Source organism: Danio rerio, chromosome 5 (genome assembly GCF_052040795.2).
Source record: "Danio rerio strain M-AB ecotype USA chromosome 5, GRCz13ab, whole genome shotgun sequence".
In the NCBI taxonomy this organism is placed as follows: Eukaryota; Metazoa; Chordata; class Actinopteri; order Cypriniformes; family Danionidae; genus Danio; species Danio rerio.
The window spans coordinates 35,918,068-35,942,500 of record NC_141025.1 but is presented as its reverse complement, the minus strand read 5'-3'; the positions used below and the strand labels follow the sequence as shown (position 1 = coordinate 35,942,500).

The 24,433-nt window shown below is 35.4% G+C and overlaps 1 protein-coding gene across 17 annotated transcripts in view; it reads left to right on the top strand.

The window, feature by feature from the left end:
* arhgef28a (Rho guanine nucleotide exchange factor 28a) overlaps positions 1 to 24,433 on the top strand; it is a 123,259-nt gene that overhangs the window by 36,824 nt on the left and 62,002 nt on the right. For 8 of the 17 annotated variants that reach the window (XM_087253674.1, XM_087253671.1, XM_087253672.1 and 5 more), the window contains exons 4-9: positions 81 to 566; positions 7,787 to 7,970; positions 8,087 to 8,267; positions 13,631 to 13,691; positions 17,272 to 17,318; positions 17,541 to 17,607. In XM_087253674.1, coding sequence (XP_087109800.1) covers positions 81 to 566; positions 7,787 to 7,970; positions 8,087 to 8,267; positions 13,631 to 13,691; positions 17,272 to 17,318; positions 17,541 to 17,607 — 1,026 coding nt within the window. Of the gene's footprint in view, positions 1 to 80; positions 567 to 7,786; positions 7,971 to 8,069; positions 8,268 to 13,630; positions 13,692 to 17,271; positions 17,319 to 17,540; positions 17,608 to 22,600; positions 22,845 to 24,433 lie in introns of those variants that run through there. The other 9 variants (XM_087253683.1, XM_087253680.1, XM_087253681.1 and 6 more) reach the window with 2 other exon arrangements.

The window sequence follows — 24,433 nt, the reverse complement described above, 5'->3', positions numbered from 1 at the left end:
ATGTTATCAACATTTCAATATTCAGATCACACAGCTGTCTCAACTAACCTCTCACCTAATATCAACTTTTCTCCATCAAGGTCACATTGTTCCAGAAAAGGTGTCCGTGGAGGTCTACAGTTATACAAAGGAGAGCAAAAGTCCCATCAGCCCCTTCTGCCATTCAGAAAAGCTCTCTTTGGAGTACATTTTAGATGAGGTACAAGAAGTGGCGGAGCAGCTGATGAACTTTGAAACCTTGACATCCAGCAGCCATCAGGACATTCTAAAGAAATTATGCCCAAAGAAAAAGGTTTTCTCTGAGAAAAACCATGTAGAACAAACTGGCCAGCATGGGACAGATGGTGTTTGTGATCCACATGGGGGACTGCTTCAGTTGGAAAGCCTTGCAGAGACAGAACAAGGGCTCAATGTTTGCGAACAGGGGAATTTAAGCCAGAGTGAAGTTTCAGGAACGGAGGAGTTTGATCCAGAGCAACACAGTTCTGTTGATAAAAAAGTCACACAGGCCTTGGCTAACTTGCACTTTTTGGGATGGGACAGCCAGGCTGGACAGGAGAACCAAGGTCAGTCATTTACACTGTTACACACTGCTAAAACTACTTCTAACCTCTCTATACACAAATCTGGTTTTTATGTACTAACTTTAAATCTTCAAACTTCTTGGTTATCAAGCACAAAAGGAAGTTAAAGCCCCAAAACCCCATTTATTTAATTAAAGTCAAAATTATTGGCCTACATGTTTTTTTTTTTTTCTTTTTTGAAATATTTCCCAAATGATGTTTAACAGAGCAATAACATTTTCACAGTGTCTGATAAATATATTTTTTTTCTGGGGAAATATTATTTGTTTTATTTTATTGTTTTATTTATTTACACTGCTCGTCACAGTGTGCGAATGAGACCAAGTGCAGACTTCATGCTTCTGACTGTCTGCCCGCCGCACAAACATAAGCATGCGGTATTTCGCACTTTTAAGAGCAACAAGTGAGGAGAACTGGAAAGGGGGCGGTAAATAATGGAATAATCGTTTATTTCGATTAATGATTTATCATAATCGTTAGAAGCCGAAATCGAAATCGGATTTTCGATTAATTGCACAGCCCTATTACTTACACGTATATATATATATATATATATATATATATATATATATATATATATATATATATATATATATATATATATATATACATATATATATATATATATACATATATATATACATATATATATATATATATATATATATATATATATATATATATATATATACATATATACATATATACATATATATATATATATATATATATGTATATATATATATATATATGTATATATATATATATATATATATATATATATATATATATATATATATATATGTAAGTAATAGGGCTGTGCAATTAATCGAAAATCCGATTTCGATTTCGGCTTCTAACGATTATGATAAATCATTAATCGAAATAAACAATTATTCCATTATTTACCGCCCCCTTTCCAGTATATATATATATTTTTTTTAAGAAAAGCAATAATAAAATTACATTCATACTGCACTTCTAGTTTCAAACAACAAGTAAACACTTTTCCATATCTAATGCTACAATTTACAATAAAAAAAAAAAACAATGTTACTCTTCAGCATAGTTCATCTAATATGACTTTTATACAGTCTGATCACTGTTGGTAAAAATGACTTTCTGTATCTTTCTCTGTAACACCGGTGCTGAATTAATCTTGCACTCAAAGAACTTGCACAGGCTTGGACTATATCAAAAAGGGGATGATTATTGCTGTTTATCTTACTGACAAATCTGTCCATCATTTGATCATGTGCAATCTCTTCTATAGTGGGTAGTACACACCCCACTTAGTTTTGGGTCATCATTATTATTAGCTCTGTCTACAGAACAAACCTCCATTATACAATTATTTGCTTAATTACCCTAACTTAATCTAATTACCCTAGTTAAGCCTTTAAATTGCACTTTAAGCTGAATACTGGTGCCTTGAAAAATCTCTAGTAAAATATTATTTATTGTGATCTTTGTAAAGATAAAATAAATCAGTTATCAGAAATGAGTTATTAAAACTATTATGTTTAGCAATGTGTTAATTTCTCTCCGTTAAACAGAAATTTGGGGAAAATATACAGGCTAATAATTGAGGAGGGCTAATAATTCTGACTTTAACTGTATATATTCATGTGATCTGTGTTTTGTAAACATGGACCACCTTTCTGAAATGTTTAGACTTTCTTTTGATCGCATTAATATGCCATCGCTATTTAAAATATTTTTTGAATGGGCTGTTTGATTAACAAGCTGAACGCATGATCTATTTGGGTTTTTAATAACCAACTTTTTAATTTTGCATGGGTTTAGATGTATGGAGCTCAGCAGAGTGTTTGTTATGTCTCATTAGTGAACCACAGGGTTAAATTCAATAGCACTTTAGTTACACATGAGAAACTCTAACTAATAGTGTTTTGTATTCACCTATAAGCCTCATTAAGGTTAGAGGTTTTAAGTACATTCGGGTCAATGTACACCACCTTCAATTTGTGCTAATATAATATAATATAATATAATATAATATAATATAATATAATATAATATAATATAATATAATATAATATAATATAATATAATATAATATAATATAGTATAATATAATAAAATATATTATACTATAATATAATAAAATATAATATAATATAATATAATAAAATTTTGTATAATATAATATAATATAATATAATATAATATAATATAATATAATATAATATAATATAATATAATATAATATAATATAATATAATATTATATAATATTATATAATATTATATAATAATATATTATATGGCTGACCTGATAGCACAAGAAGGTCGCTGGTTTGAGCCTCTGGGTGCTCAAGTTTCCCCCACAAGTCCAAAAACATGTGCTAAAGGTGAATTGGGTGTGAATAAGTGTGTTTCCCAGTGATGGGTTGCAGCTGAAAGGACATCCACTGGGTAGAACATATGCTGGTTAAATTGGCGGTTCTTTCCGCTGTGGCGACCCCAGATTAATAAAGGGACTAAGCCGAAAATAAAATAATTGCATGAATAATATAATATAATATAATATAATATAATATAATATAATATAATATAATATAATATAATATAATATAATATAATATAATATAATATAATATAATATACTATACTATACTATAATATAATATAATGTAATTTAATGTAATGTAATGTAATGTAATGTAATGTAATGTAATGTAATGTAATGTAATGTAATATAATATAATATAATATAATATAATATAACTGATGTTGATGCAATAGATTACAAGACTAATGGTTCAGTCATATTATACTTTTTGAATCAGGGATCGGATTATTAAGATCAGAAAAAGAAAATGTAAATAAAAGTAATAAATAAAACCAGTCTAATTGACAAACATTTTAAACAATATTAAAGACAAGTGCAGAGTCATTTATGAAAAAATACAAATATATTCAAATGAACAGAGATGCTAATTATATAAACAGGTTTTAAGAAAGGTCCATGTGTTGTCTACAACACCAGGATAAGCACAATAGCAAAAAAGCAACATCCATTGTAGAGCTGCACAATATATTATTTCATCATCGATATCGCAGTGTGAGCAGTCGCAATAGTGACGTCACAGGATATGTAATGTTGTATCTGGATTATAATTCATCGTTTGCATGCATTTCTGTGGCCTGCCAGGCATAAGCTTTTGTACCAATTGTAACCTTAATAATAGTGATAAATATTATTGAATTATTTATACAACAAAGACTATACAGTATTATTCCACATTTGATTTTTCAATTACTGTACCTGAATACTGTTAGACTCCTCAGAAAACAATAAATAACGGTTTATTGTATTTTTCAGTGCTTATAGAGACTGTTTATTAGATTTTGTGCAGATGGATAGGTGCAGATGCACCTACAGAAGTATCCTAATCAATCAACTGAAATGATAAATTCTTTCCCAATAGAATTATTAAAGTCATCTGGTGAAATTGTATTCGTATTGCAATATATATCGCAGAATAACAAAACATTGCAATGTTAGATTTTTCCAATATCATGCAGCCCTACTGTAAATAAACAGTGTAAGCTTACATGTAGGTTTGTAACCATTAATAAATGTAACAGGAAGCTTGTGCTTCAGACTATCATATCATGTCATATCATATATCATATCATATCATATCATATCATATCATATCATATCATATCATATCATATCATATATCAATATTCTGAGTATGTTAGATTTTTTCTTGTTATTTGGGGATTTCCAGTTTAAGGAAGCTCTCTTGCAATACATTAGATAATCTGAATGAGTATTAGGAGTATGATTTCCATGTGACGAACAGACAATATATACATACAGTGATATAGACCAGTGGTTCTTAAAGTGGGGGTCGGGACTCCCCGATGCCTCATGGGACAATGAAAGGGGGTCGCCTGGTGATTTTCAAAAATGTATTTATTTTTTATTAAACCATAAGAATTACCATATTTTACTCATAACCTACTTAAAAAATAGTCATTTATAGTTGCTTTATACTATATAGGTACTATAGTAACTAATAGTTACTAGTTCTATTGAATTGTGACCCCTGGGGTAATTACATTTACATTAAAGAGACAGCAATAGTGTCAGATGCAGCAGATTGATTTTATAATACCAGGTTGAACTTTCTGGCCCATTTACAGCACTGACAGACATAAAAATTAAACGAAGAATAGACTAGGGTCTATTGGTGTGTGTGTGCGCGCCATTGCATGCAAGGTTTTTGTATTTATAACCACCTCGGAGGATAATGGGGGTTGCGAGTCACTGGCGTTGTTATTTTGGGGGTTGTGGGCTGAAAAGTTTGGGAACCCCTGATATAGACTAATGTACTTAGCAGTAAAATGACTAGCCTTGGACCCATTTTGGAGCTTATTTTTAACTTTGCCATTTAACTTATTTTAACTAAATATTGCTGATAGAATAGACTTTTTAATACCCTTAGACTTATGTTTATTTGTAAATTCTAGTTCTACGTTCATGGACTATACGTTAATGTTTTGTACTTTTTTTTTTTTTTTTTTTTAAGCGCTGTTGCTGTTACAGTGAGGAGTGCGGGCTCAGTGGGAATGGATACTGTGCCCATTCCATCATGGGACATTAACTAATTTCTTGAACAGTGAGAAGGGGAAAAGATTTAAAGAATGTCTCTAGTGCCCATGGGGCCTCTTACATAACACTAGCGATTGTTTGCAGTAAATTGCACAGCTGAATTAGTGCTCATTTCATTGCTTTGTCTGAGGAGCAGCATGTCAGCCTCAATTAACGACACTCTTTAACAACGTTTGTGCTCCTCGCAGAGAATTGAACAGCAGCTTGTCCCACAAACATTATTACTGTTCTGTGCATATCAAAACAACTCCTATTGGATACAAATGTGTTTATCCAATACTTTAAAGTGGCTGTATTCCCATGAGGACAAATCAAGAAAAGCAAATCAAGCAACAGCAGGCCTTTATCTCGAAAACAAAGAACTGGTCCAGTTTCTGTGACTTCTTGCAAAATATGTAAGTGATGCACTTGCAGAAATTGTAAACCAAGAGCAGGGCGATTTTGCTCTGGAAGTGTTGCTTCATCTCGCTGACACTACACTTTTTAATCAGAAGAGACATCTGTTCAATCAATTACTCTGTTTGTGTTGTGTTGTGTTGTGTTGTGTTGTGTTGTGTTGTGTTGTGTTGTGTTGTGTTGTGTTGTGTTGTGTTGTGTTGTGTGTTGAGTTTCACAAACACACCAGTCGGGTTTTGGAGTCCCTTCTTTACTTTTGTCAACACCAAGTAACTTGTCCTCAGTTCCACTGAAGCAGACAAAGAAAATAATCCTACACCTACTGCTTTATGCAATTGAATCTTTGTATCCTGAACCTCCTGAACGTCATTCATGCCAAGATGAATTGATTGCTTATGGAGGTTCTTTTGAACTTTTGTTTGTTTGAGTTTGAGAATAACTAGAAAAGCAGGTTTTGCCTCACGTCCACAAATGTGCATTCACACAAACACTAATAAAACCATTAACCACATTTATTGCTACTTAATTAAAGTTAGGGTTAAATCCTTTATTTTCTTTTTATTTCTCTCAAATCATCCAACAAACTGATTCTCATTATTTTATCTCAGTATTTTCATTCCTTCCTTTATATGTTAAAGAGGCCATGTGCAAAATGCGTGCCATATTTACTTATCACTCTACCACGTTTATGAATGGCAATCTCAGTCATTTGATGAGCTTATTTAAATGCATCCATCCATCCATCCATCCATATTCAGTGCGCACAACTATCCATCCATCCATATTCAGTGCATACAACCATCTATTCATTCATATTTAGTGCATCCATCCATCCATATTCACTGCATCCATCCATCCACACATATTCAGTACATCCATCCATATTCAGTGTATGCATCCATCCATCCATCCATCCATATTCAGTGCATCCATTCATCCATCCATATTCAGTGCGTCCAACTATCCATCCATCCATATTTAGTGCATCCATCCATACATATTCAGTGCATCCATCCATCCATATTCAGTGCATTTATCCATCTGTATTCAGTGCATCCATTCATCCGTCCATTCACCCACATTCAGTGCATCTTTCCATCCATCCATCTATCTATCCATCCATCCATCCATCCATCCATCCATATTCAGTGCATCCATCCATCCATCCATCCATTCACCCATATTCAGTGCATCCATTCATCCGTCCATTCACCCACATTCAGTGCTTCCATCCATCCATCCATCCATTCACCCATATTCAGTGCATCCATCCATCCATCCATCCATCCATCCATATTCAGTCCATCCATCCATCAATCCAACCAACCATCCATCCATCCATCCATCCATATTCATGAGTGCTGGCATCCATCCATATTCAGTGCATCCATCCCTCTGTATTCAGTGCATCCATTCATCCGTCCATTCACCCACATTCAGTGCTTCCATCCATCCATCCATCCATCCATCCATATTCAGTGCATCCATCCATCCATCCATCCATCCATTCACCCATATTCAGTGCATCCATCCATCCAACTTTTTTATCCAATCAACTGAGTGTTGCGTATATGATTAATATAAATGTGCCAAATAGGTTAATAATTTAATTATGAAGTAATAATAATAATTATTAGCAGTATTAATTTACGTGAAGATCTAAATCTAGGGACTGTCTTGGAATTTTTCTTTTTTAGCAATAGGCAAAAGGCTCTCTTGAAAAGCTTTGTGTAGTAGTTCCTTTTTTCGATGTATACAGATAAATAGAAATGTAATGTTTTATAAATGTGTAATGTATAAATTAAAATGTATAAATGTGATAATTTTCTGTCTTTTACATAGTGTCAAGTGCTTAAAAATCGTTATGTATTAGTGTATGGTGGGAGAACCTCAAACCACTGTTAGAAGTGTTTAGTAGAAAAGAGACACAGTTGACTAAATCTGGCACTGTAATTAAAGAGAACTTGCATCAATTGCCTTGCATCACTAAAAGACATGACACACAATCATTACAAATCACAGTATCGACAGAAACTAATACTCCTGTGATGTTTTTGCACTCTAAAAGCATGTATTTTTAGCAACATGACAACATTTTTGAGACAAAATGTTTTGAAAACCATTACTTGGGTCTTGATCATTTACTCTGCCTCTTTCAGTTCTTCTTCCCAGGGAAACTCCTCTCCATGTGGCCATGCGTTTAGGCTTCCCCCACCTCAGTCACTTCCTCCTCCAAGAGTTTAATGGTCAGATGATGGTTTCCATTGCCAATGAGGAAGGACATACTCCTGTAGCACTTGCTGAGAAACATGGAGATCCTGTGCTCATCACTGCTTTAACACAGTGAGTCATTTCATCCAGCCTAACACAATACACTATAATTAGATCCATTAATCAGCGTTGTGGTGTACAGTAAGGGCTGATGTGTCTTATGATTGTGTTATGATCTGCTCCTCCAGTGGCAGCGCACTGAGGCCAGTATGGATGTGTCAGATATGGACTGACGGCTCTCAGCAGCTCAGAATCTGCCCCGTCACCGACTCCATCAGTCTGACTGTCAGACACCAGAGTCTGATAGATGTACAAAACAGCATCCAGCTATACAGAGAGAAGAGCAAAGAGCCGGACATACTCACACAGGTGAGTCTGTGTTTACATGCTCATTTTTCAAGAAAACTCTTTCTTTGTTTCCTGTCGTTACAGATATTTAAAAAACGTGGAAAGCTCAAGGTTATTGTTTGTTAAAGAACAGAATGGAAAAAAGAAACAATAGACAGTACATATGACTGTTATAAAGGGATAGCTCAGCCAAAAAATGAAAAATTCCTCACTATTTACTCACACTCTAGAGGTTTTAACCTTTTCTTTCTTCTGTTCAACACAAAGCAAGGGAAACTGATGAATGCTGAAAAATGGCAGTCATAGTAGGAACAAAAAAATATACAGAGGAAGTCAAGTCTTCAGTGTATCTTGTGTTCAACAGAGGAAAAATACAGGTTTGGGACAAGTGGAGGATGAGTAGATAACTGCAGAATTTTCAGTTTTGGAAAACTAGTTCTTTACCTAATATTTGGATTTAGTTTTTTAGTAAAAAGACAGAAAGAAATTGCTAAAATGTTCCTAAATAGTCTTTTTTTTAGTCGATTGTAGCTGTTACTGTTTATAGTCCAAAGCAACTTGTATAATGCATTTGATGCTTAGCAAGCAAAGTGCACATAGTGCCTGTACTTATATTGTTGCTGAATGTGTGTAAATGTGTGTTTTTGTAGACGCTGATAATTTCAGTTTCACTTATATAAGGCCCTTATATGAAATCAGTTTTATTTATTTTGTTTAAACCAGTGGTGCCCAACCTCGGTCTTGTAGGGCCGATGTCCTGCATGTTTTAGTTCCAACCCCAATGAAACACACCTGAACCAGCTAATCAAGCTCTTTCTAGGAATACTAAACTTCCAGGCAAATGTGTTAAAGGAAGTTGGAGCTAAACTATGCAGGCCCTCCAGGACCAAGTTTGGACACCCCTGGTTTAAACCCACTTAGAACTCCTTAGCAACTGCCTAGCAACACCTTAGCAACCACTCAGAACATCATATTAACCCCCTCTGAAGAAACATGCCAATCCATACTAGAAACATGCTAACATATGAAGTTTACTATCTATGTCAACTGTTTCAAATTTCTTAAAAACTACTTCAGTTGGTGAAACTTTTAAACTACATCAAGCTTTCAGACAAGGCTTCCTCAAGACGCCATAAAGTTTGCTTATGAACTTTACTTTTCTAGTTTATTTTGTTTTCATTTTCATTTTCATTTGTTTCTCTTTGTTAACTCTTATCATATTTTAATATTTATAATATATTTTAGTAGTTAAAAAGCACATCTGATCAACTAAATCTTTTGAAGTATTCAGTTAAACTACCTTTTAAGAGTTTAACAAGATTGTTATTTTAAGAAACTGATTAAATGTTTCATGTTTTTTTTTTTTTCAATTAAACCAAAAACAGTACAGTTTTCAGTTCAGCTTATTTCTGGAACAGTTCTCTGTTATTTTCTGAAAGAAACATATTTCTTTACCAATTCGTCACATTGCAATTATAAGGTAATAACTAATTTAGAGAGAATTCTTTTTATAATTTCAAACAAATACAATACGATCCACAAATAAACGTGAAGTGATTGACAAATACCAAGTGTTTTCACAAATAAATACAATGAGATTCACAAATAAATCTTAGAGTTCCACAAACAGGAATAACAAACAGGACTTGCAAATAAAAAACATACTCACAAATATTTTTTTTTATTCTACAAACGCAATTTTGCCAAATAATTATATGTGGATTGTGTCTTGTACATTTGTAGATTAGTGTGCATTTGTGGGTAGCTCTCTGTGGATTTGTAGATCGCTCTGTGCATTTGTGAATTTTGAAACATTTCTAACGACAAGACTAACACTAATCCACAAATAAATGGACTCCACCCACCTTCTACTTTAACCAATTAGATACCAGCAACATGCTGACCAATCGTTGCTCGTTCTCGCTCAAACCAATCACGATTGCGGGACCAGCCGTAATTAACCAGTCTCTTCAAAATGGACGGCCAGGACAGTTCAAGACAGGTCAGTGGTGCTTATCACAGCACTGTTGTAATAATATGGAGCTGTCCTGGCTGTCCTCTTTAAAGACACTGGTTAATGGACTGCACAATCGCTTCTGCATTTGCACTCAGCCTGTATGGTTACTCCTAGAGTAGCACAGCGGTCAGTGTGCAGAACTGCTGTAATCATGAATGTTTTTGAACTTGTTTTACAAACTTTCCCAATCTACCCATCATTCAGATCCAATTGTAAATGTTAAAAATTCCTAGGAGGAGTTAAAATACAACACGAAAGTTAAAAATATCTGACTTCCTGTTGGGTTTCAGATTTCGCTCCAACTTTTTTGTAGGTATTGGCGTCATGGTTGATATGTGTGTCAATTTTCAAATGTGTACATGAAACGTAGCTGAGTGGTCACTTCATCAAATTTTTATATGTGGTGCTGTCAAACCATATTGCCCCACCTACCTCTAAAACGTATAACAAACGATAATTTTCACCACTTCTGTTGTGTGTGCGCAAAGTTTCATGGGTTTTCGAGCATGTTTAGACCCTCAAAATTTACTCTATTAGGGGCTTAATAATAGTAATAATAATAATAATAATAATAATAATAATAATAATAATAAATGGTAATAATAATAAACAGAGCAATTCCAATAGGGTCTAAGCATGATCCCTAATTACTGTAAGCCTGATTAGAATAGAGTCGTGAATCTCTGTTGGTAGATGCTGTCACTACATTATCTAGACCACAATGCCACTTTCTCTTTTCGTTCATTCATTCATTCATTCATTCTCTTTTGGCTTAGTCCCTTTGTTAATCTGGGGTTGCCACAGCGGAATGAACCGCCAACTTATCCAGCATATGTTTTATGCAGGGAATTCGCTTCCTGCTGCAACTCATCACTGGGAAACATCCATACTCTCTCATTCACAATCATACTCTATGGCCAATTTTTAACTTATGTGCAAGTCTTTGGACTTGTGGGGGAAACCAGAGCACCCAGAGGAAACCCATGCAAACATGGGGAGAACATGCAAACTCCTCACAGAAATGCCAACTGACCCAGCCAAGGCTCGAACCAGCAACCTTCTTGCTGTGACGTGACAGCTCTACCCACTTCGCCACCGTGTCGCCCCACTTTCTCTTTTACAGTTATTAAAAGTAGTTCAAAATGAGCTGTGTATTCTGGCTTCTGTTCTTTTCTATTCTACTTTTATTTTTCATTAGGGTTATTTTATGTGCTTGCCTTGGATAGTAGAAAGTATTTTAAGCCCTCAGGTAAAATAACCCAAAAGTTCTCTACATTTCTCATCAGCCGTCTAGAAATAAACCCCCTAGGGGTAAGTTACAGGAGAATGATGTGTGAAACAGAGTTTTATGAGTCTATGAATGACTTGAGTCATAACTTTGGAAACTTTTATTACAGTTAACAGTATCGTTTACAGGTATTGCTTTGAGCGGCAGACTGGTATTTCTCATATAACAACTGCTGGCAGACAGTGCAAGATCACCACAGAGATTACAACTGCTGTAAATCATCATCCAGTGATGTTTCTCAAAACAGTTTATACTCTTATTGTACATAGTATTATAAGTGCAAATATATTACCATTCGGAAGTCGTTAGAATTTTTGTAAATGTTTTTAAAAGTCTCTTATGTTCACCAAGGCTGAATTTATTTATTATACTGTTTATAATACGGTTTGTAATTTTGTTAAAGGTTTTGTAAATTTGAATGATCTGTTTTTGTTTATATATGTTTAAAAATACAATTTGGCAGCGCAGTGGGTAGCACGTTCGCCTCACAGCGAGTGGGTCGCTGGTTCGATCCTCGCCTCAGTTGGCGTTTTTGTGTGGAGTTTTTCTCCTTGCATGTTCTCCCTGCGTTCTCGTGGGTTTCCTCCGGGTGCTCCGCTTTCCCCCACAGTCCAAAGACATGCGGTACAGGTGAATTGGGTAGGCTAAATTGTCTGTAGTGTATGAGTGTGTGTATATCTCCCCCAGAGAACAAATACAACCTTATTGTAAAGTATTACCGATTTTCTGCATATCTGTAATAGACACCCCAGAAAAACATAAATCTATTTCATTTGTATCTTCGTTCAGTTGTCTTTCTATAATGAGGCAATTTTTTATGATTTATGCAGATGCAGTCACATAGAAAATCACCCCCTTGTTAATTCTAAAATAAGGATTTCTTTCCAAATAGAGCCAATAAATTCATTTCCATTAACTGGTGGCCTTGTTTAATTTTACAACAGCGCATCCTGCAGAAAAACAGAGTATCTAAATGTTGGTTTTCTTCAATCCCTATTTAGAATCATTATAAAATGCTGATTTGCAGTTGAAGATACTTTATTTTGGGGTAACTCTTTAAGTTAGGACACAATTAACGGTATTAACAAACCATTTACTAACATCACTTGCTTAATAAACTACTAATTAGTTGCCTATTAATAGTTAATAAGGTAGAAGTTGGGTTTAGGTTTTTGGGTGGGTTTAAAGATGTATGATAAAATCATACTTTATAACTACTAACAGTTAATATCATAATAGTAGGCAGGTAATAAACCAGTTAATGCATGAATTGTGTCCTAAACTAAAGTACTACTATTTCTTTTTATTATAAACAATGAAAATAGATGTGCCGATTCTTTATTGTTGTGAAAATTGTGATTTTATGTTGTTTATTTATTTTATTTTTATTTTTTTCTCAAGATTCTTCAAAAATCTGTTTGGTATGCTTTCCTTAAGTAAAGGAATTAATGTCATACAGAATATCGTTTGGACAACTGATTTTTAAATCTGTATGTGCAATCAAAATTATATATTTTAAAATTATTGTTAAAGTTATCATTGTAATATTTATAATGAAGAAGTTAAAATATGATTGCAAACATGTTATCGAATGTTTATGTGTATTAGCCTATAAGCGAGCATAAATACAGGAATTACAGGAATTGCTAACCCAAAAATGAAAATAACCCAATAATTTACTCACCCTCAAGCCATTCCTGACATTTATAGCTTTCATCTTTCAGACAAACACGGTCTGGGTTTTTTGTTTGTTTGTTTTTTTTGCTTTATCCTGGTCCTTCCCTGCTGTAAAAGTGCATGGATCCTTCATAAAACTAACCCATATGCCACCAGGGTTGTCTTGTAAAGCTCATTGTGGTTTTTTTGCAATAGAAATATTTCACATTTTTATAAACTCAAATCACTGACTCCAAATGAAACAACAACTTCTTGGCTGTCCTCTGACTCAGTGTATGACACAAGTATTACAGTAATTGCTTTACCATTTTGTGAATTGTTCACAGCTCAAATCTTCATTTTTCCAGTGCCAAACACGAATGTAATTCTGTATCAGTCCTGACAGTCTGACACGTGTTACAGGTGCGGCATCTGAGTGAGCTGTCTGAGGGGAGCGTGCACAGATCTGATGAATGTGATGCCGGTAAGCAGAGTTCATTTACTGATTTATATACCAATTGACACTTTGCCAGGAGTTTGCACTGACAGGTAGTCTGACTAGTCATAATAGTTTCTCATTGCTAATAAACAAACCATACAATAGAGCAGTTAGTAAATTAACATTGGTGGAATTGAGCTTGAAGCAATTGTGCAAAAATGCTTGAATGCAGACAACAGCTATCCAGACAGGCTGGAGGAGGTGAAAGATTCATATCTACTCTGTTTCTGCACAGAAGAGGGTGCACAATGTTCTGGTGTGATTATGAGAATGAACAAATAAATCTAAAGCCTTTGATTATTTTATTTTTCATCAGGAAATACAGAGTTCTTCTCTTTAGGTTTGGGACATGCCAAGCTGAGTTTAAACACTGATAAAAAAACGACTGTTTTATTGACTTGTGTCTTGACCCGTCTGGACCAAAAGCTGCGCATGAACACAACACAGCCAGCTGAAATGAGAATGTAGATTTCTGCAACTTTGTGAGCAGGTGTACCTTTTGATACCTGCAGGTGGCAGTATCTGTATTGTCATTCCACAAAGGGAAACCTGAGCTAGTGCTGCACACATACAAGCTGTAAACAAAGAGGTTTTACTTATTATTTTTTACAGTACTTCTTACTCGCCACACAGATATGAGCTCATTTAAAAAATCTAATCTAATCCTAATCTGATATTCCATATAGTTTGCAAATATTGCAATATACAGTTGAAGTCAGAATTATAAGCCCCCCTTTGATATATATATATATATATATTATAATTTTTTTTTCTCTCAACAATGTTTAACAGAGCAAGGACATTTTTACAGTATGTCTGATAATATTTTATCTTCTGGAGAAAGTTTTGTTTGTTTTATTTTGGCTAGAAAAATCATTTTAGGGTCAATATTATTAGCCCCTTTAAGCTATATTTTTCAATAGTCTACAGAGCAAACCATGGATATACAATAACTTGCCTAATTACCCTAACCTGCCTAGTTAACCTAATTAACCTAGTTAAGCCTTTAAATGTCACTTTAAGCTGTAAAAAAATGTCTTGAAAAATATCCAGTCAAATATTACTTGCTCTCATCATAGCAAAGATAAAATAAATCAGTTATTAGAAATGAGTCATTAAAACTATTATGATTAGAATAGAAATGTGTTGAAAAAATCTTCTTTCTGTTAAACAGAAATTGGGGGCAAAATGTAAATGCAGCAAAGTGACTGCCGGCTTCTTTGTGTTCCATCGTGAATTGCAGCATTTGCTTGGTTTCATCAGTTTGGTTGTGATTCTCATGCTCTGATCCATAGCTTAAAACCCAACCAGAGCACTGCCTTTTACCAATGGCTGACACAACTGTAAATACTGAATTATACAAACTCCCTCTGAGTAGAGCCCAATGAGAGGTAATATGTGGAACACACCAAACAAACTGTGTTGGGGATGTTCCTTTAAAAGAGTAATTAGTTAAGTTACTAGTTACTTTTTACTTATACTTGTAGTTACTTCTCACAAAGAGTAACTGATTTACATAATTATAAAAGTAACTAATTACCAGGGAACATAACTATTGCATTAGTTAAAAAAAATTTAATTTGTCAAATGACTATTAAACAAATATAAAACATTGTACACTAATCTACATTATTTATTTTAATGGGGTTGTGGGACAATGAGAGACAACGGCAGCAAGTCCTTAACTATATATCTAGATATTATTTTGTTTATTTTTGTCTGAGTAATATGTGTTTGCGGTGGAGAAAAATTAAGTTTTATGTGCTTTGACATCGACTAATTTTATGGCGGCATGTGATGACTTGAGGTGCCTCATTAGATTAGAACTACTTGTCACCAACGCAGAGAGACTCTGCGCACAAAGTTGCACAAACATTATTGCCTTTTACCTCAACGAGGAAAAACTGGTGCTTATTTTTCCAGTTTGAAAACACTATCCTTGAATTTGTTGGATTTGCCATCGTTCTGACTGTGCATGTGCTTGTGTAAACACCTGTCCTACTCTTTCACTGATTTGCAAACAATGGAAATGTACTTCATCTAAGCCAATACCAATTGGCCGATACCAATCATCATCACTGGCTGGTTGTGTCCGCCCCGGCCCCGAACACACACAAACACACCCCAGAAAATGACAGGTCCCATGGCTGAGAGAGACTCTTCTCGCAGGAGAACCGCTTCAGTGTTCTCAATTATAGTAATGCACATTTTATTGTCAGTAACGTTAACGGCATTGTAACGGGTGAAACGGTAATTCATTTGATTACTCGTTGCGAAAAAAGCATTGCCTTTAGTAACGCCATTTATTCATAGCACTGTTATTCCCATCACAGCAAACAAACTAGCCTGAAATACATTTATAGAAAACCCAATGTTGCCCAACATTCGACCATCACCATGATGTGTCTCGACCCTACTATAACTTGTTCTCCTTCTACTCTGTGAATTGAGATGTGCTGACTGTCATCATTTTCAGCCCTTGTTAGCAATAATGAACCACATCCAACTGTTAAGCTGATATTTTCAGCTACGGTGTAAGATTTCAACTGATATTTGTGGGTTTCTGGGAATCAGACATAAGCCGCGTGGTGGGAATTCAAACTCTGCAGGATCCCTTCTGGCAATAATGCTCATATTATTATTTTTCACTTGGTTTTACTCCTCCTGTCTTGGGTTTATTTTATGACTTGTTTCTAAATTTTGCACTCGCCAAGATATGATCACGTTTCATCCTGCTGATGTGACAAATTTTCCTCTCCTCTGTCTCTCTCTTAACCTCAGTCCTTCTGTTATTTCACTTTTTCTTTTTCTCTCTAGATCCTTTCCCTCTTTATGACCCCAGCGATCCAAAAAAACTCAGACTCACTATCTTTGTCTCTCTCTCTTTCTCCGTCTCTCTCTCTCTGTCTGTCACTGAGTTAGGTCTGGCAGGGTTGTTAGAGTACATTGGATGAATTTGGCTCAGTCAGGAGGACATTGTGGCAAAATGTGGGATGAGAAGAACACATAAACTAACACACACACACAAACACACACACACACACACACACACACACACACACACACACACACACACACACACACACACACACACACACACATACACACACACACACACACACACACACACACACACACAGAGCAGTCTTTGTGAGGGACCTCCGGCTGGTTTCCCAAACATGTCCAGTATGAGGAGACACATTCCTCCTGGGTGGGCTGAGACAGAGACACTATATATTTGGGAGGGGTTAGAGAGGACAACACGAGATAAATAATCTGCCTACAGTTATAGACTAATTGAGGAGAAATACCATGATGTAAATTCTATAAAAAGTTTGCTTGTTGTGTTGATGGCAGGAGACTCATCAGGTCTTGTGACCCTTTGACCTTAAAATACAGACACTTCCTGTGACCACAGTGTGGCGTTTGTTGCCTCAGTTTTCCAACATACATACGTGTGTGTGCTTGTTTTTCTAGCTGAAAATGTTTATGATCTGCTCACGCTGCAACTGTGTTCAAGTGGAAATTGATTCTTATGTTGTTTTTGTTGTTTTTGCTCCCTCAGACCTGAACAACTCTCTCAAAATCGAGGACCAGACATTGGTTGATAGTGTGAGTAGAGTCATTTTTGTGTGTCTAAATCAATTCCTCGAATCAGAGCCACACTAATAGATCACTTAGTCTTTTTTTCAGAGCTGTTATATCTGCTGCTCTTGTTTTTCTTCATTTCTAGTGGATAGATGTTCAAAGCAGTGCTGTTGTTTTGGTTTGTTTTTGTTCTTGAAAGTGTTTCACTTGCAGTGTGTGAATACGCTTTTGGTGTCGCTTTTTCAGGTCTTTGAAGAACAGCTTGTGCTCTGTCTGGATGAGGAGGATGAAGATCTAAGCGTGTTTAATTCAGGTACACGTTACTGCTGTGCTTATTTATACAAATTGTGTGTGTGTGTTGCCATGGTTGTTTTTCATTTAATATATTCCTGAGCATTCATCCATTAATTAATTTATTTCTTTTTTGGGGTAAATATTAATGCTTTTATTTTGCGTTCAAAGGTCAAAGGCTAAACTTTTCGCATAGATAAAAAAAATCACTGTTTGTTTAAACTTGGATATCAAGCAGCACATCTGTTTGCGATATTGATATTTGCATAGTAAGAAATGAGCAGAAATCAACAAATGAAAAGGAATTCTTAAGCATTGCGTGACACCATAGACTAGAGTAGAGCATTGCAATCTTTTTTTAATTTATGTTCTTTAATGATGACTTCAACTGTAAATGTTTTGGAATTAAGGCATTGATATGCAAGGATGTTCAAAAAGCTTATCTGCCATGTAAATGTCAGAAATTAACGAAACGTGTATTCGTGTAAGGAAAATACACTACCAGTCAAAAGTTTGGGGTCAGTAGGTTTTTTAAATGTTTTAAAATAAGCTTCTCCTGCTCACCAAGGCTGCATTTATTTAATCAAAAATACAGTTCAAATTGTTGAATTGTGAAATGTTATTGCACTATAAAATAACTGTTTAAAAGTATATTTCATAATTTAATTTAATCATTTATTCCAGTGATTTCAGCTTCATTGCTCCAGTCTTCAGAGTCACGTGATCCTTCAGAAATCACTCTGTTTATTGTTGTTATTATTATTATTATTATTATTATTATTAATAATAATAATAATAATATTAATGTTAATAAAAACAATAATGACCAGTGTAAAAATTTAATTTGAATGAACAAACAATAAGTAATAAATAAATATTTACCAATTTAAAATTTTTCTTACATTTAATTAATGCTGCCTAGATGACATGAATAGTTTTATTAAAAAAGCAAAACAAAAAAACTGACCCCAAAATTTTGACCGGTAGTGTACATGAACTGGAAAAGGAAAAGACTTTTTAACCATGTGATGTTTCTTATAGTTTAACATTATTCAGAAACATTGGGTCAAGTATGAACAAACCTAATCATTGGGATATATAATGTCATTTAACTTTAACTGAAAAAAATAACCCATATGTCCATATTTGACCCATATTTGATTGCTTGTTACAACAACACAACATTTTTATAGTGTAACTCTGCCTCTCTTAGCTGTATTTTGTGTGTAGATCTGTGCTAGATAGAAGTATTTTCATTGAGAAATAAATATTCAATATGTAAATATTTAAATATATTTGATATTTTTTTCCTTATTAGTACTGTTATTCAGTTTGACCAAAGAAGTGGCAGGAAAACAGAGCAGGAAAGTGTTTCAATTAAAAGAAATCTTTGAGGCTAGAGCAGAATGATGTTCATTCAAACAGGCCATCTTGTGTTTTTAGTGTACTCCTATTCCTAGTGTAATACAAGTATGATTACAAAGTAACAGACCCCGCCATCTGAACACACTCATTTTCCATCTAAATGAAATAGTGCAAACCTTCTGCTCTGTGTTGGTCATTGTTGCTCAAAAAGAAAAAAGTGCTTCTAGATTTCAGATGCTCCTTTTGTTCTGGTTGTTTTTGGTTCCCAATAGGTAGTTAAGTTTTTTTAGTCTTTTAGAGAAGAAGAGAGAAATTTATAGCTTAGGAAGGAGGACAGAAGATGGGCTCTTTTCTTTTGAAACGACACCGGCCCCCTCAACCTATCCAGCCTCTCTCTCACACACACGCACATTCACAGTTTCAACTGTAAAGTGGAGGCAGGAATGTTAACAAGCTTCGATTTTTGAACTTGCACAAAAGCTGACATTTAAGATGATGCTTTAAAGTGTAGCCCGTCCCACAGAACGTGTTCCTCATCCTAATCATCTCACTGAATTCTCCCAAACAAACCAATGTGTACCTCAGAGGATCTTTAGTAGGTTCAGGGGGTCTTTGCACAGATTTGATAATTATTGGGAAAAGTAAACTTCTCTATTGTGTACTGTATATTTCTTTTAAAGAAGGAAAACTAGTTAGCTGATTTGTAAGAACGCTCAACAAATAGTGAGTGATATTACCTACTTGCTGAGCATAGGTAATAAAATGATTAATTTTAGAAATAATTAAATAATATTAAATATTAAGGACAAAAATATACAAATTATAAACTAAATCAAGATGAATAATTTAATTCAGTCTATTTTATTTTTTTGAAACACCAATGTTGTACACATGAATTATTCAATCACTTAATGCACTCCCTTTCACATACAGTGCATCCGGAAAGTACAGTATTCATAGCGCTTCACCTTTTCTCACTATATTACAGCCTTAGTCCAAAATTGTTTAAATTCGTTTATTTCCGTAAAACTCTACACATAATACCCCATAATGACAATGTGAAAAAAGATTTTTTGAAATTGTTGCAAATTTATTAAAAATAAAAAACCTGAACAATTGCATGTACAGAAGTATACAGCCTTTGTCGTGAAGCTCTAAATTTAGCTCAGGTACATTCTGTTTCCACTGATCATTCTTGAGATGTTTCAGCAGCTTAATTGGAGTTCACCTGTAGTAAATTCAGTTGATTGGACATGATTTGAAAAGGCATACACCTGTCTATATAAGGTCCCACAGTTGACAGTGCATGTCAAAGCAGAAACCAAGCATGAAGATAAAGGAATTGTCTATAGACCTCCGAGACAGGATTGTCTCAAGACACAAGGCTGGGGAAGGTTACAGAAAAATTTCTGCTGCTCTGAAAGTTCCAATAAGCACAGTGGCCTCCATCATCTGTAAGTGAAAGATCTTTGGGACCACCAGGACTCTTCCCAGAGCTGGCCGGCCATCTAAGCTGAGTCATCGGGGGAGAAGGGCCTTAGTCAGGGAGATAACCAATTACCCGATGGTCACTCTGTCTGAGCTCCAGCATTCTTCTGTGGAGAGAGGAGAACCTTACAGAAGGACAACCATCTGTGCAACAATCCACCAATCAGGCCTGTATGGTAGAGCGGTAAAGCACACCGCAAAAATATCCATGGAGTGGCTTCACAACAACTCAGTGAATGTCCTTGTGGCCCAGCCAGAGGCCAAGCCTAAATCCTATTGAACATCTCTGGAGAGATCTGAAAATGGCTGTACATTGTAGCTTCCCATTAAACCTGATAAAGGTTGAGAGGCACTGCAAGGAGGAATGGGCAAAAATTCCCAATGGCAGGTGTGCCAAGCTTGTGGGATCATATTCAAAAAGACTTGAGGCTGTAATTGCTGCCTAAGGTGCATCAACAAAGTATTGAGCAAAGGCTGTGAATACTCAAGTACATGTGATTTTTCAGTTTTTTTATTTTTAATAAATTTGCAACAATTTGCAAAATCTTGTTTCACATTGTCATCATCGGATATTGTGTGTAGAATTTAAGGAAATACATGAATTTAATCAATTTTAGAATAAGGCTGTAACAAAACAATGTGGAAAAAGTAAAGCGCTATGAAAACTTTCCGGAAGCACTGTATGCAACCCATTCTCCTCATCTTTTCTTTGAACAATCATTCTCCCATTTCTTGTTTTAAACACAACCTCAGTCACTCACACGCAGATGGTTAGCCACTAAACTCTCTGGAGGCAGAGGGAGGAGAGAGTTGGGGTTGGAGCCCAGATTTCATGAAAGACTAAAAGAGTCACACTCCACAGAAAAAGAGCAGGCCGGCTGGAAGCAAACTCTTTTGAAGCACTCTCTTTAAACTGAATGGATAATACCAATGTCATAAGCGAAGGAAACGAACTTGGATATAAGAACAAAGACATTTCATTTCACATTATTGTGACCTATCAGGAGATTTGTCTTTATAAGGAGGATTTTCTTGGCATTTTTTTATTTTCCTTTCACAGACGTGAATGGCTATTGGGCTGTGCAGCAAACTCTTGGTTTTATTTTGAACTCTAAGACTTTGTTGGCTTTTGAGATGTTTGGTGGACTGAATGAGTCTGCTGTTTGGATTGCTGGAGCACATGTTCCCGCTGAAGGACAGACTAATGCACACACTGAGAGCTTCTCTAGCAGAGTCTGAATGTCCACCACATGCAGAGAGGAATACATCTACACACACACACACACACACACACACACACACACACATACACACCTGCCTTTTTTCCTGGCTTGTGGTGTCTTTTAACTAGCAGAGTCTTTTAACTAGCAGACTTTGGCATTAATATGTGTTGCTGAAAATTTGAGTGGATATGACATCTTGAATTGAATTGGGTCTGTTTCTGCTGTAGTTTTGCTTACAATTATATAAAGAAACACTTTAAATATCTGAGTTTTATTGGATTTGAGGTTGGTTTGAGTCTGTGCTATGTTGAGGATTTCAATTTAGTTAGGGTTTAGTTAGTAATGTCAGTTGGCTTTGTATTCAGGCTGATCTTCAAGTAAAATCAAGTGAAATTGAGATAAAATTACTGCTCAAGATGTCAGATGATTTTCTGGTGAACACCCAGGATTGAGAAAGTCTTTGATTTGGACAGCTGTTCAGAAATTTAAGAGCATGTTCTGGATTATATTGTGGTTCATTGTTCTGGGATTGGTTTGAGATTGGTGTTAAAATAAATGAATGTGTGTTGCAAGGCTCATGCCTGTACTGATTTTGAGGCGATACATGAATCATTCCTGTCTGTTAGAAGTTGCATTACAATATTGGTCATTTTCATGAATTTATTTAATTTTCTACACACTGAATTTGCAGTTTGTTGTGTTATTTTGTTTATAAAGAGTGAGGTGAGGTGTGTGTGTGTGTCATCCCAGGACCTCATGGGGTTTTATTAGCGTGTATGGTTAATGATTGCTAAACCTTGGCTGACCTTTCAGATTCCTACAGACACTTTCATTTGAAAATCCCTCTGTTGTGCTCTCCACGGTCCAGTTTGAGTCCTGACTCCACTGTCAACAAAAAAAGTGGGAGTATAGAGTGTCAGGACTGAGCCCACCTTCTCTGACACACTCACAAACACGCACACGCAGACTCATCTCCTCAACGCTAATCTATGGAATCTTCATTTTTTGCAAAAGTGTGCTCAAACTCCTGCGGAACTCTTTGGTGATTTTTACTGTTCATGTGGTTCATGAACGGAACAGTTGAGGAAAATTAAAAACATGGACTCTGACTCAGACTCTCCGTTTAACTACTCGTGGCCATCCTTTCCAAAGATGAGAATCCGGAGACGGACATCAAAAGCAGGTAACTGAGAGAGAGAGAAGTGGTCTGTGGGAATGATGCATGCAACGGAAGACACACACCGGGTTTGATGAAGGCACTCGTACAGAGCCTGAAAGTCTTTGCATGACTTTAGTTTGTGTGTTTTTGTCTGAGAGATTCAATTGTTTTTGGTCTGCGGTGCAGTGCAGCTAATTCAGCAATGAGTCAGAGCTCAAATAGCTGCTAATGTTGAACAATGTGAGTTTTGAGCCTGGCTTACAGTAAGATGTTTTTAATAGTACATCACTGTACTCATTCTCTTGGTCTTGACATTTTATTTCTCTCCTCAAAAATGTATTTTACCAAAAATGGTGTAGTCAAATGTGCTTTTGGAAAGGGGGATAAAAACTTCCTTTCTCGTCACAGGTTAAATAAAAAGAGATAAAATATGAAATGAACTCACACTGTAAAAAAATTCTATGATCAATTAGTCGTGACAGCATATGTTTTAGGTCATTGTAACTTACTAAACTAAGTTAATCATGCTCTAACATAATTTTATAAGTTAAGCAAGCTGTTTTAAGTTAGTTTAACATAATATAAGTTCAGTGTAATCATAAAGTTGAATTAGCTTAAAAATGTAAGGCAGCCAGGATTTTTTACAGTGTACTTTTAGGAGTTTATGAATTACACAAAAGATGATATTTAAAGAAAACTCATTGAATTCCATAATGGGGAAAAACAAATACTTTGTATACAGCGAGTAACCGATTTCACTATTTCACGGTTAATTAACTGTAAAGGCTTCTCAACATTGTGCTTCTGCACAGAACAAAACTGCTGCAACTAAGTTATGCTAAGTTTTTGCTAGTTTGAAGTTCCGAGCTTGTGTACAATATGCACGCACACTGGATTAAAGGCTGATTTTAACTATGGCTGAGGCTATTAACTAAGGGCCGTTCCCATATCCTGTCAATTGCGTGCGCAGGTTATTTCCAGTGGAGTCGTGCGGCTTGTCTGTGCATATTGGCAGCGTGCGCCATGCTCGCACTTTCCATGCGCACCTAGTTGAATCAATGCCGCGAGTGCACCATGAGTCACATGACAAGAACTGACTGATCAGCTTCATATTTTGTATGAAATATACACATTTCTACTCCAAAAAGAAAAAAACACAAAAGGAAAATACCAAGCAACTTTGTTATATAGATGATCAAAAGTGCCTTTCAAACAGAGGTTCAGCAGCCTTTGTTTTCTTTAAAAGGGAAATACTTGGCTATATGTAGATTTACATTAGACCAGTGGTCACCAAACTTGTTCCTGGAGGGCCGGTGTCCAGCAGATTTTAGCTCCAACCCTAATCAAACACACCTGAACAAGCTAATCAAGGTATACTTGAAACATCCAGGCAGGTGTGTTGAGGCAAGATGGAGCTAAACCCTGCAGGGACACCGGCCCTCCAGGACCAGGAGTGGTGACCCCTGCATTAGACAAATACCTCTTTTGCTGGTTATTTTATAAAATATTACTTATGTTTAAATGCCAAAAACTTTTTTCACTTATTTTTAAGTCCAAAGAGAAATGGACTGTCGTTTTTATTATTTTTTTTTTTGCTGTATTAATTATTGAAC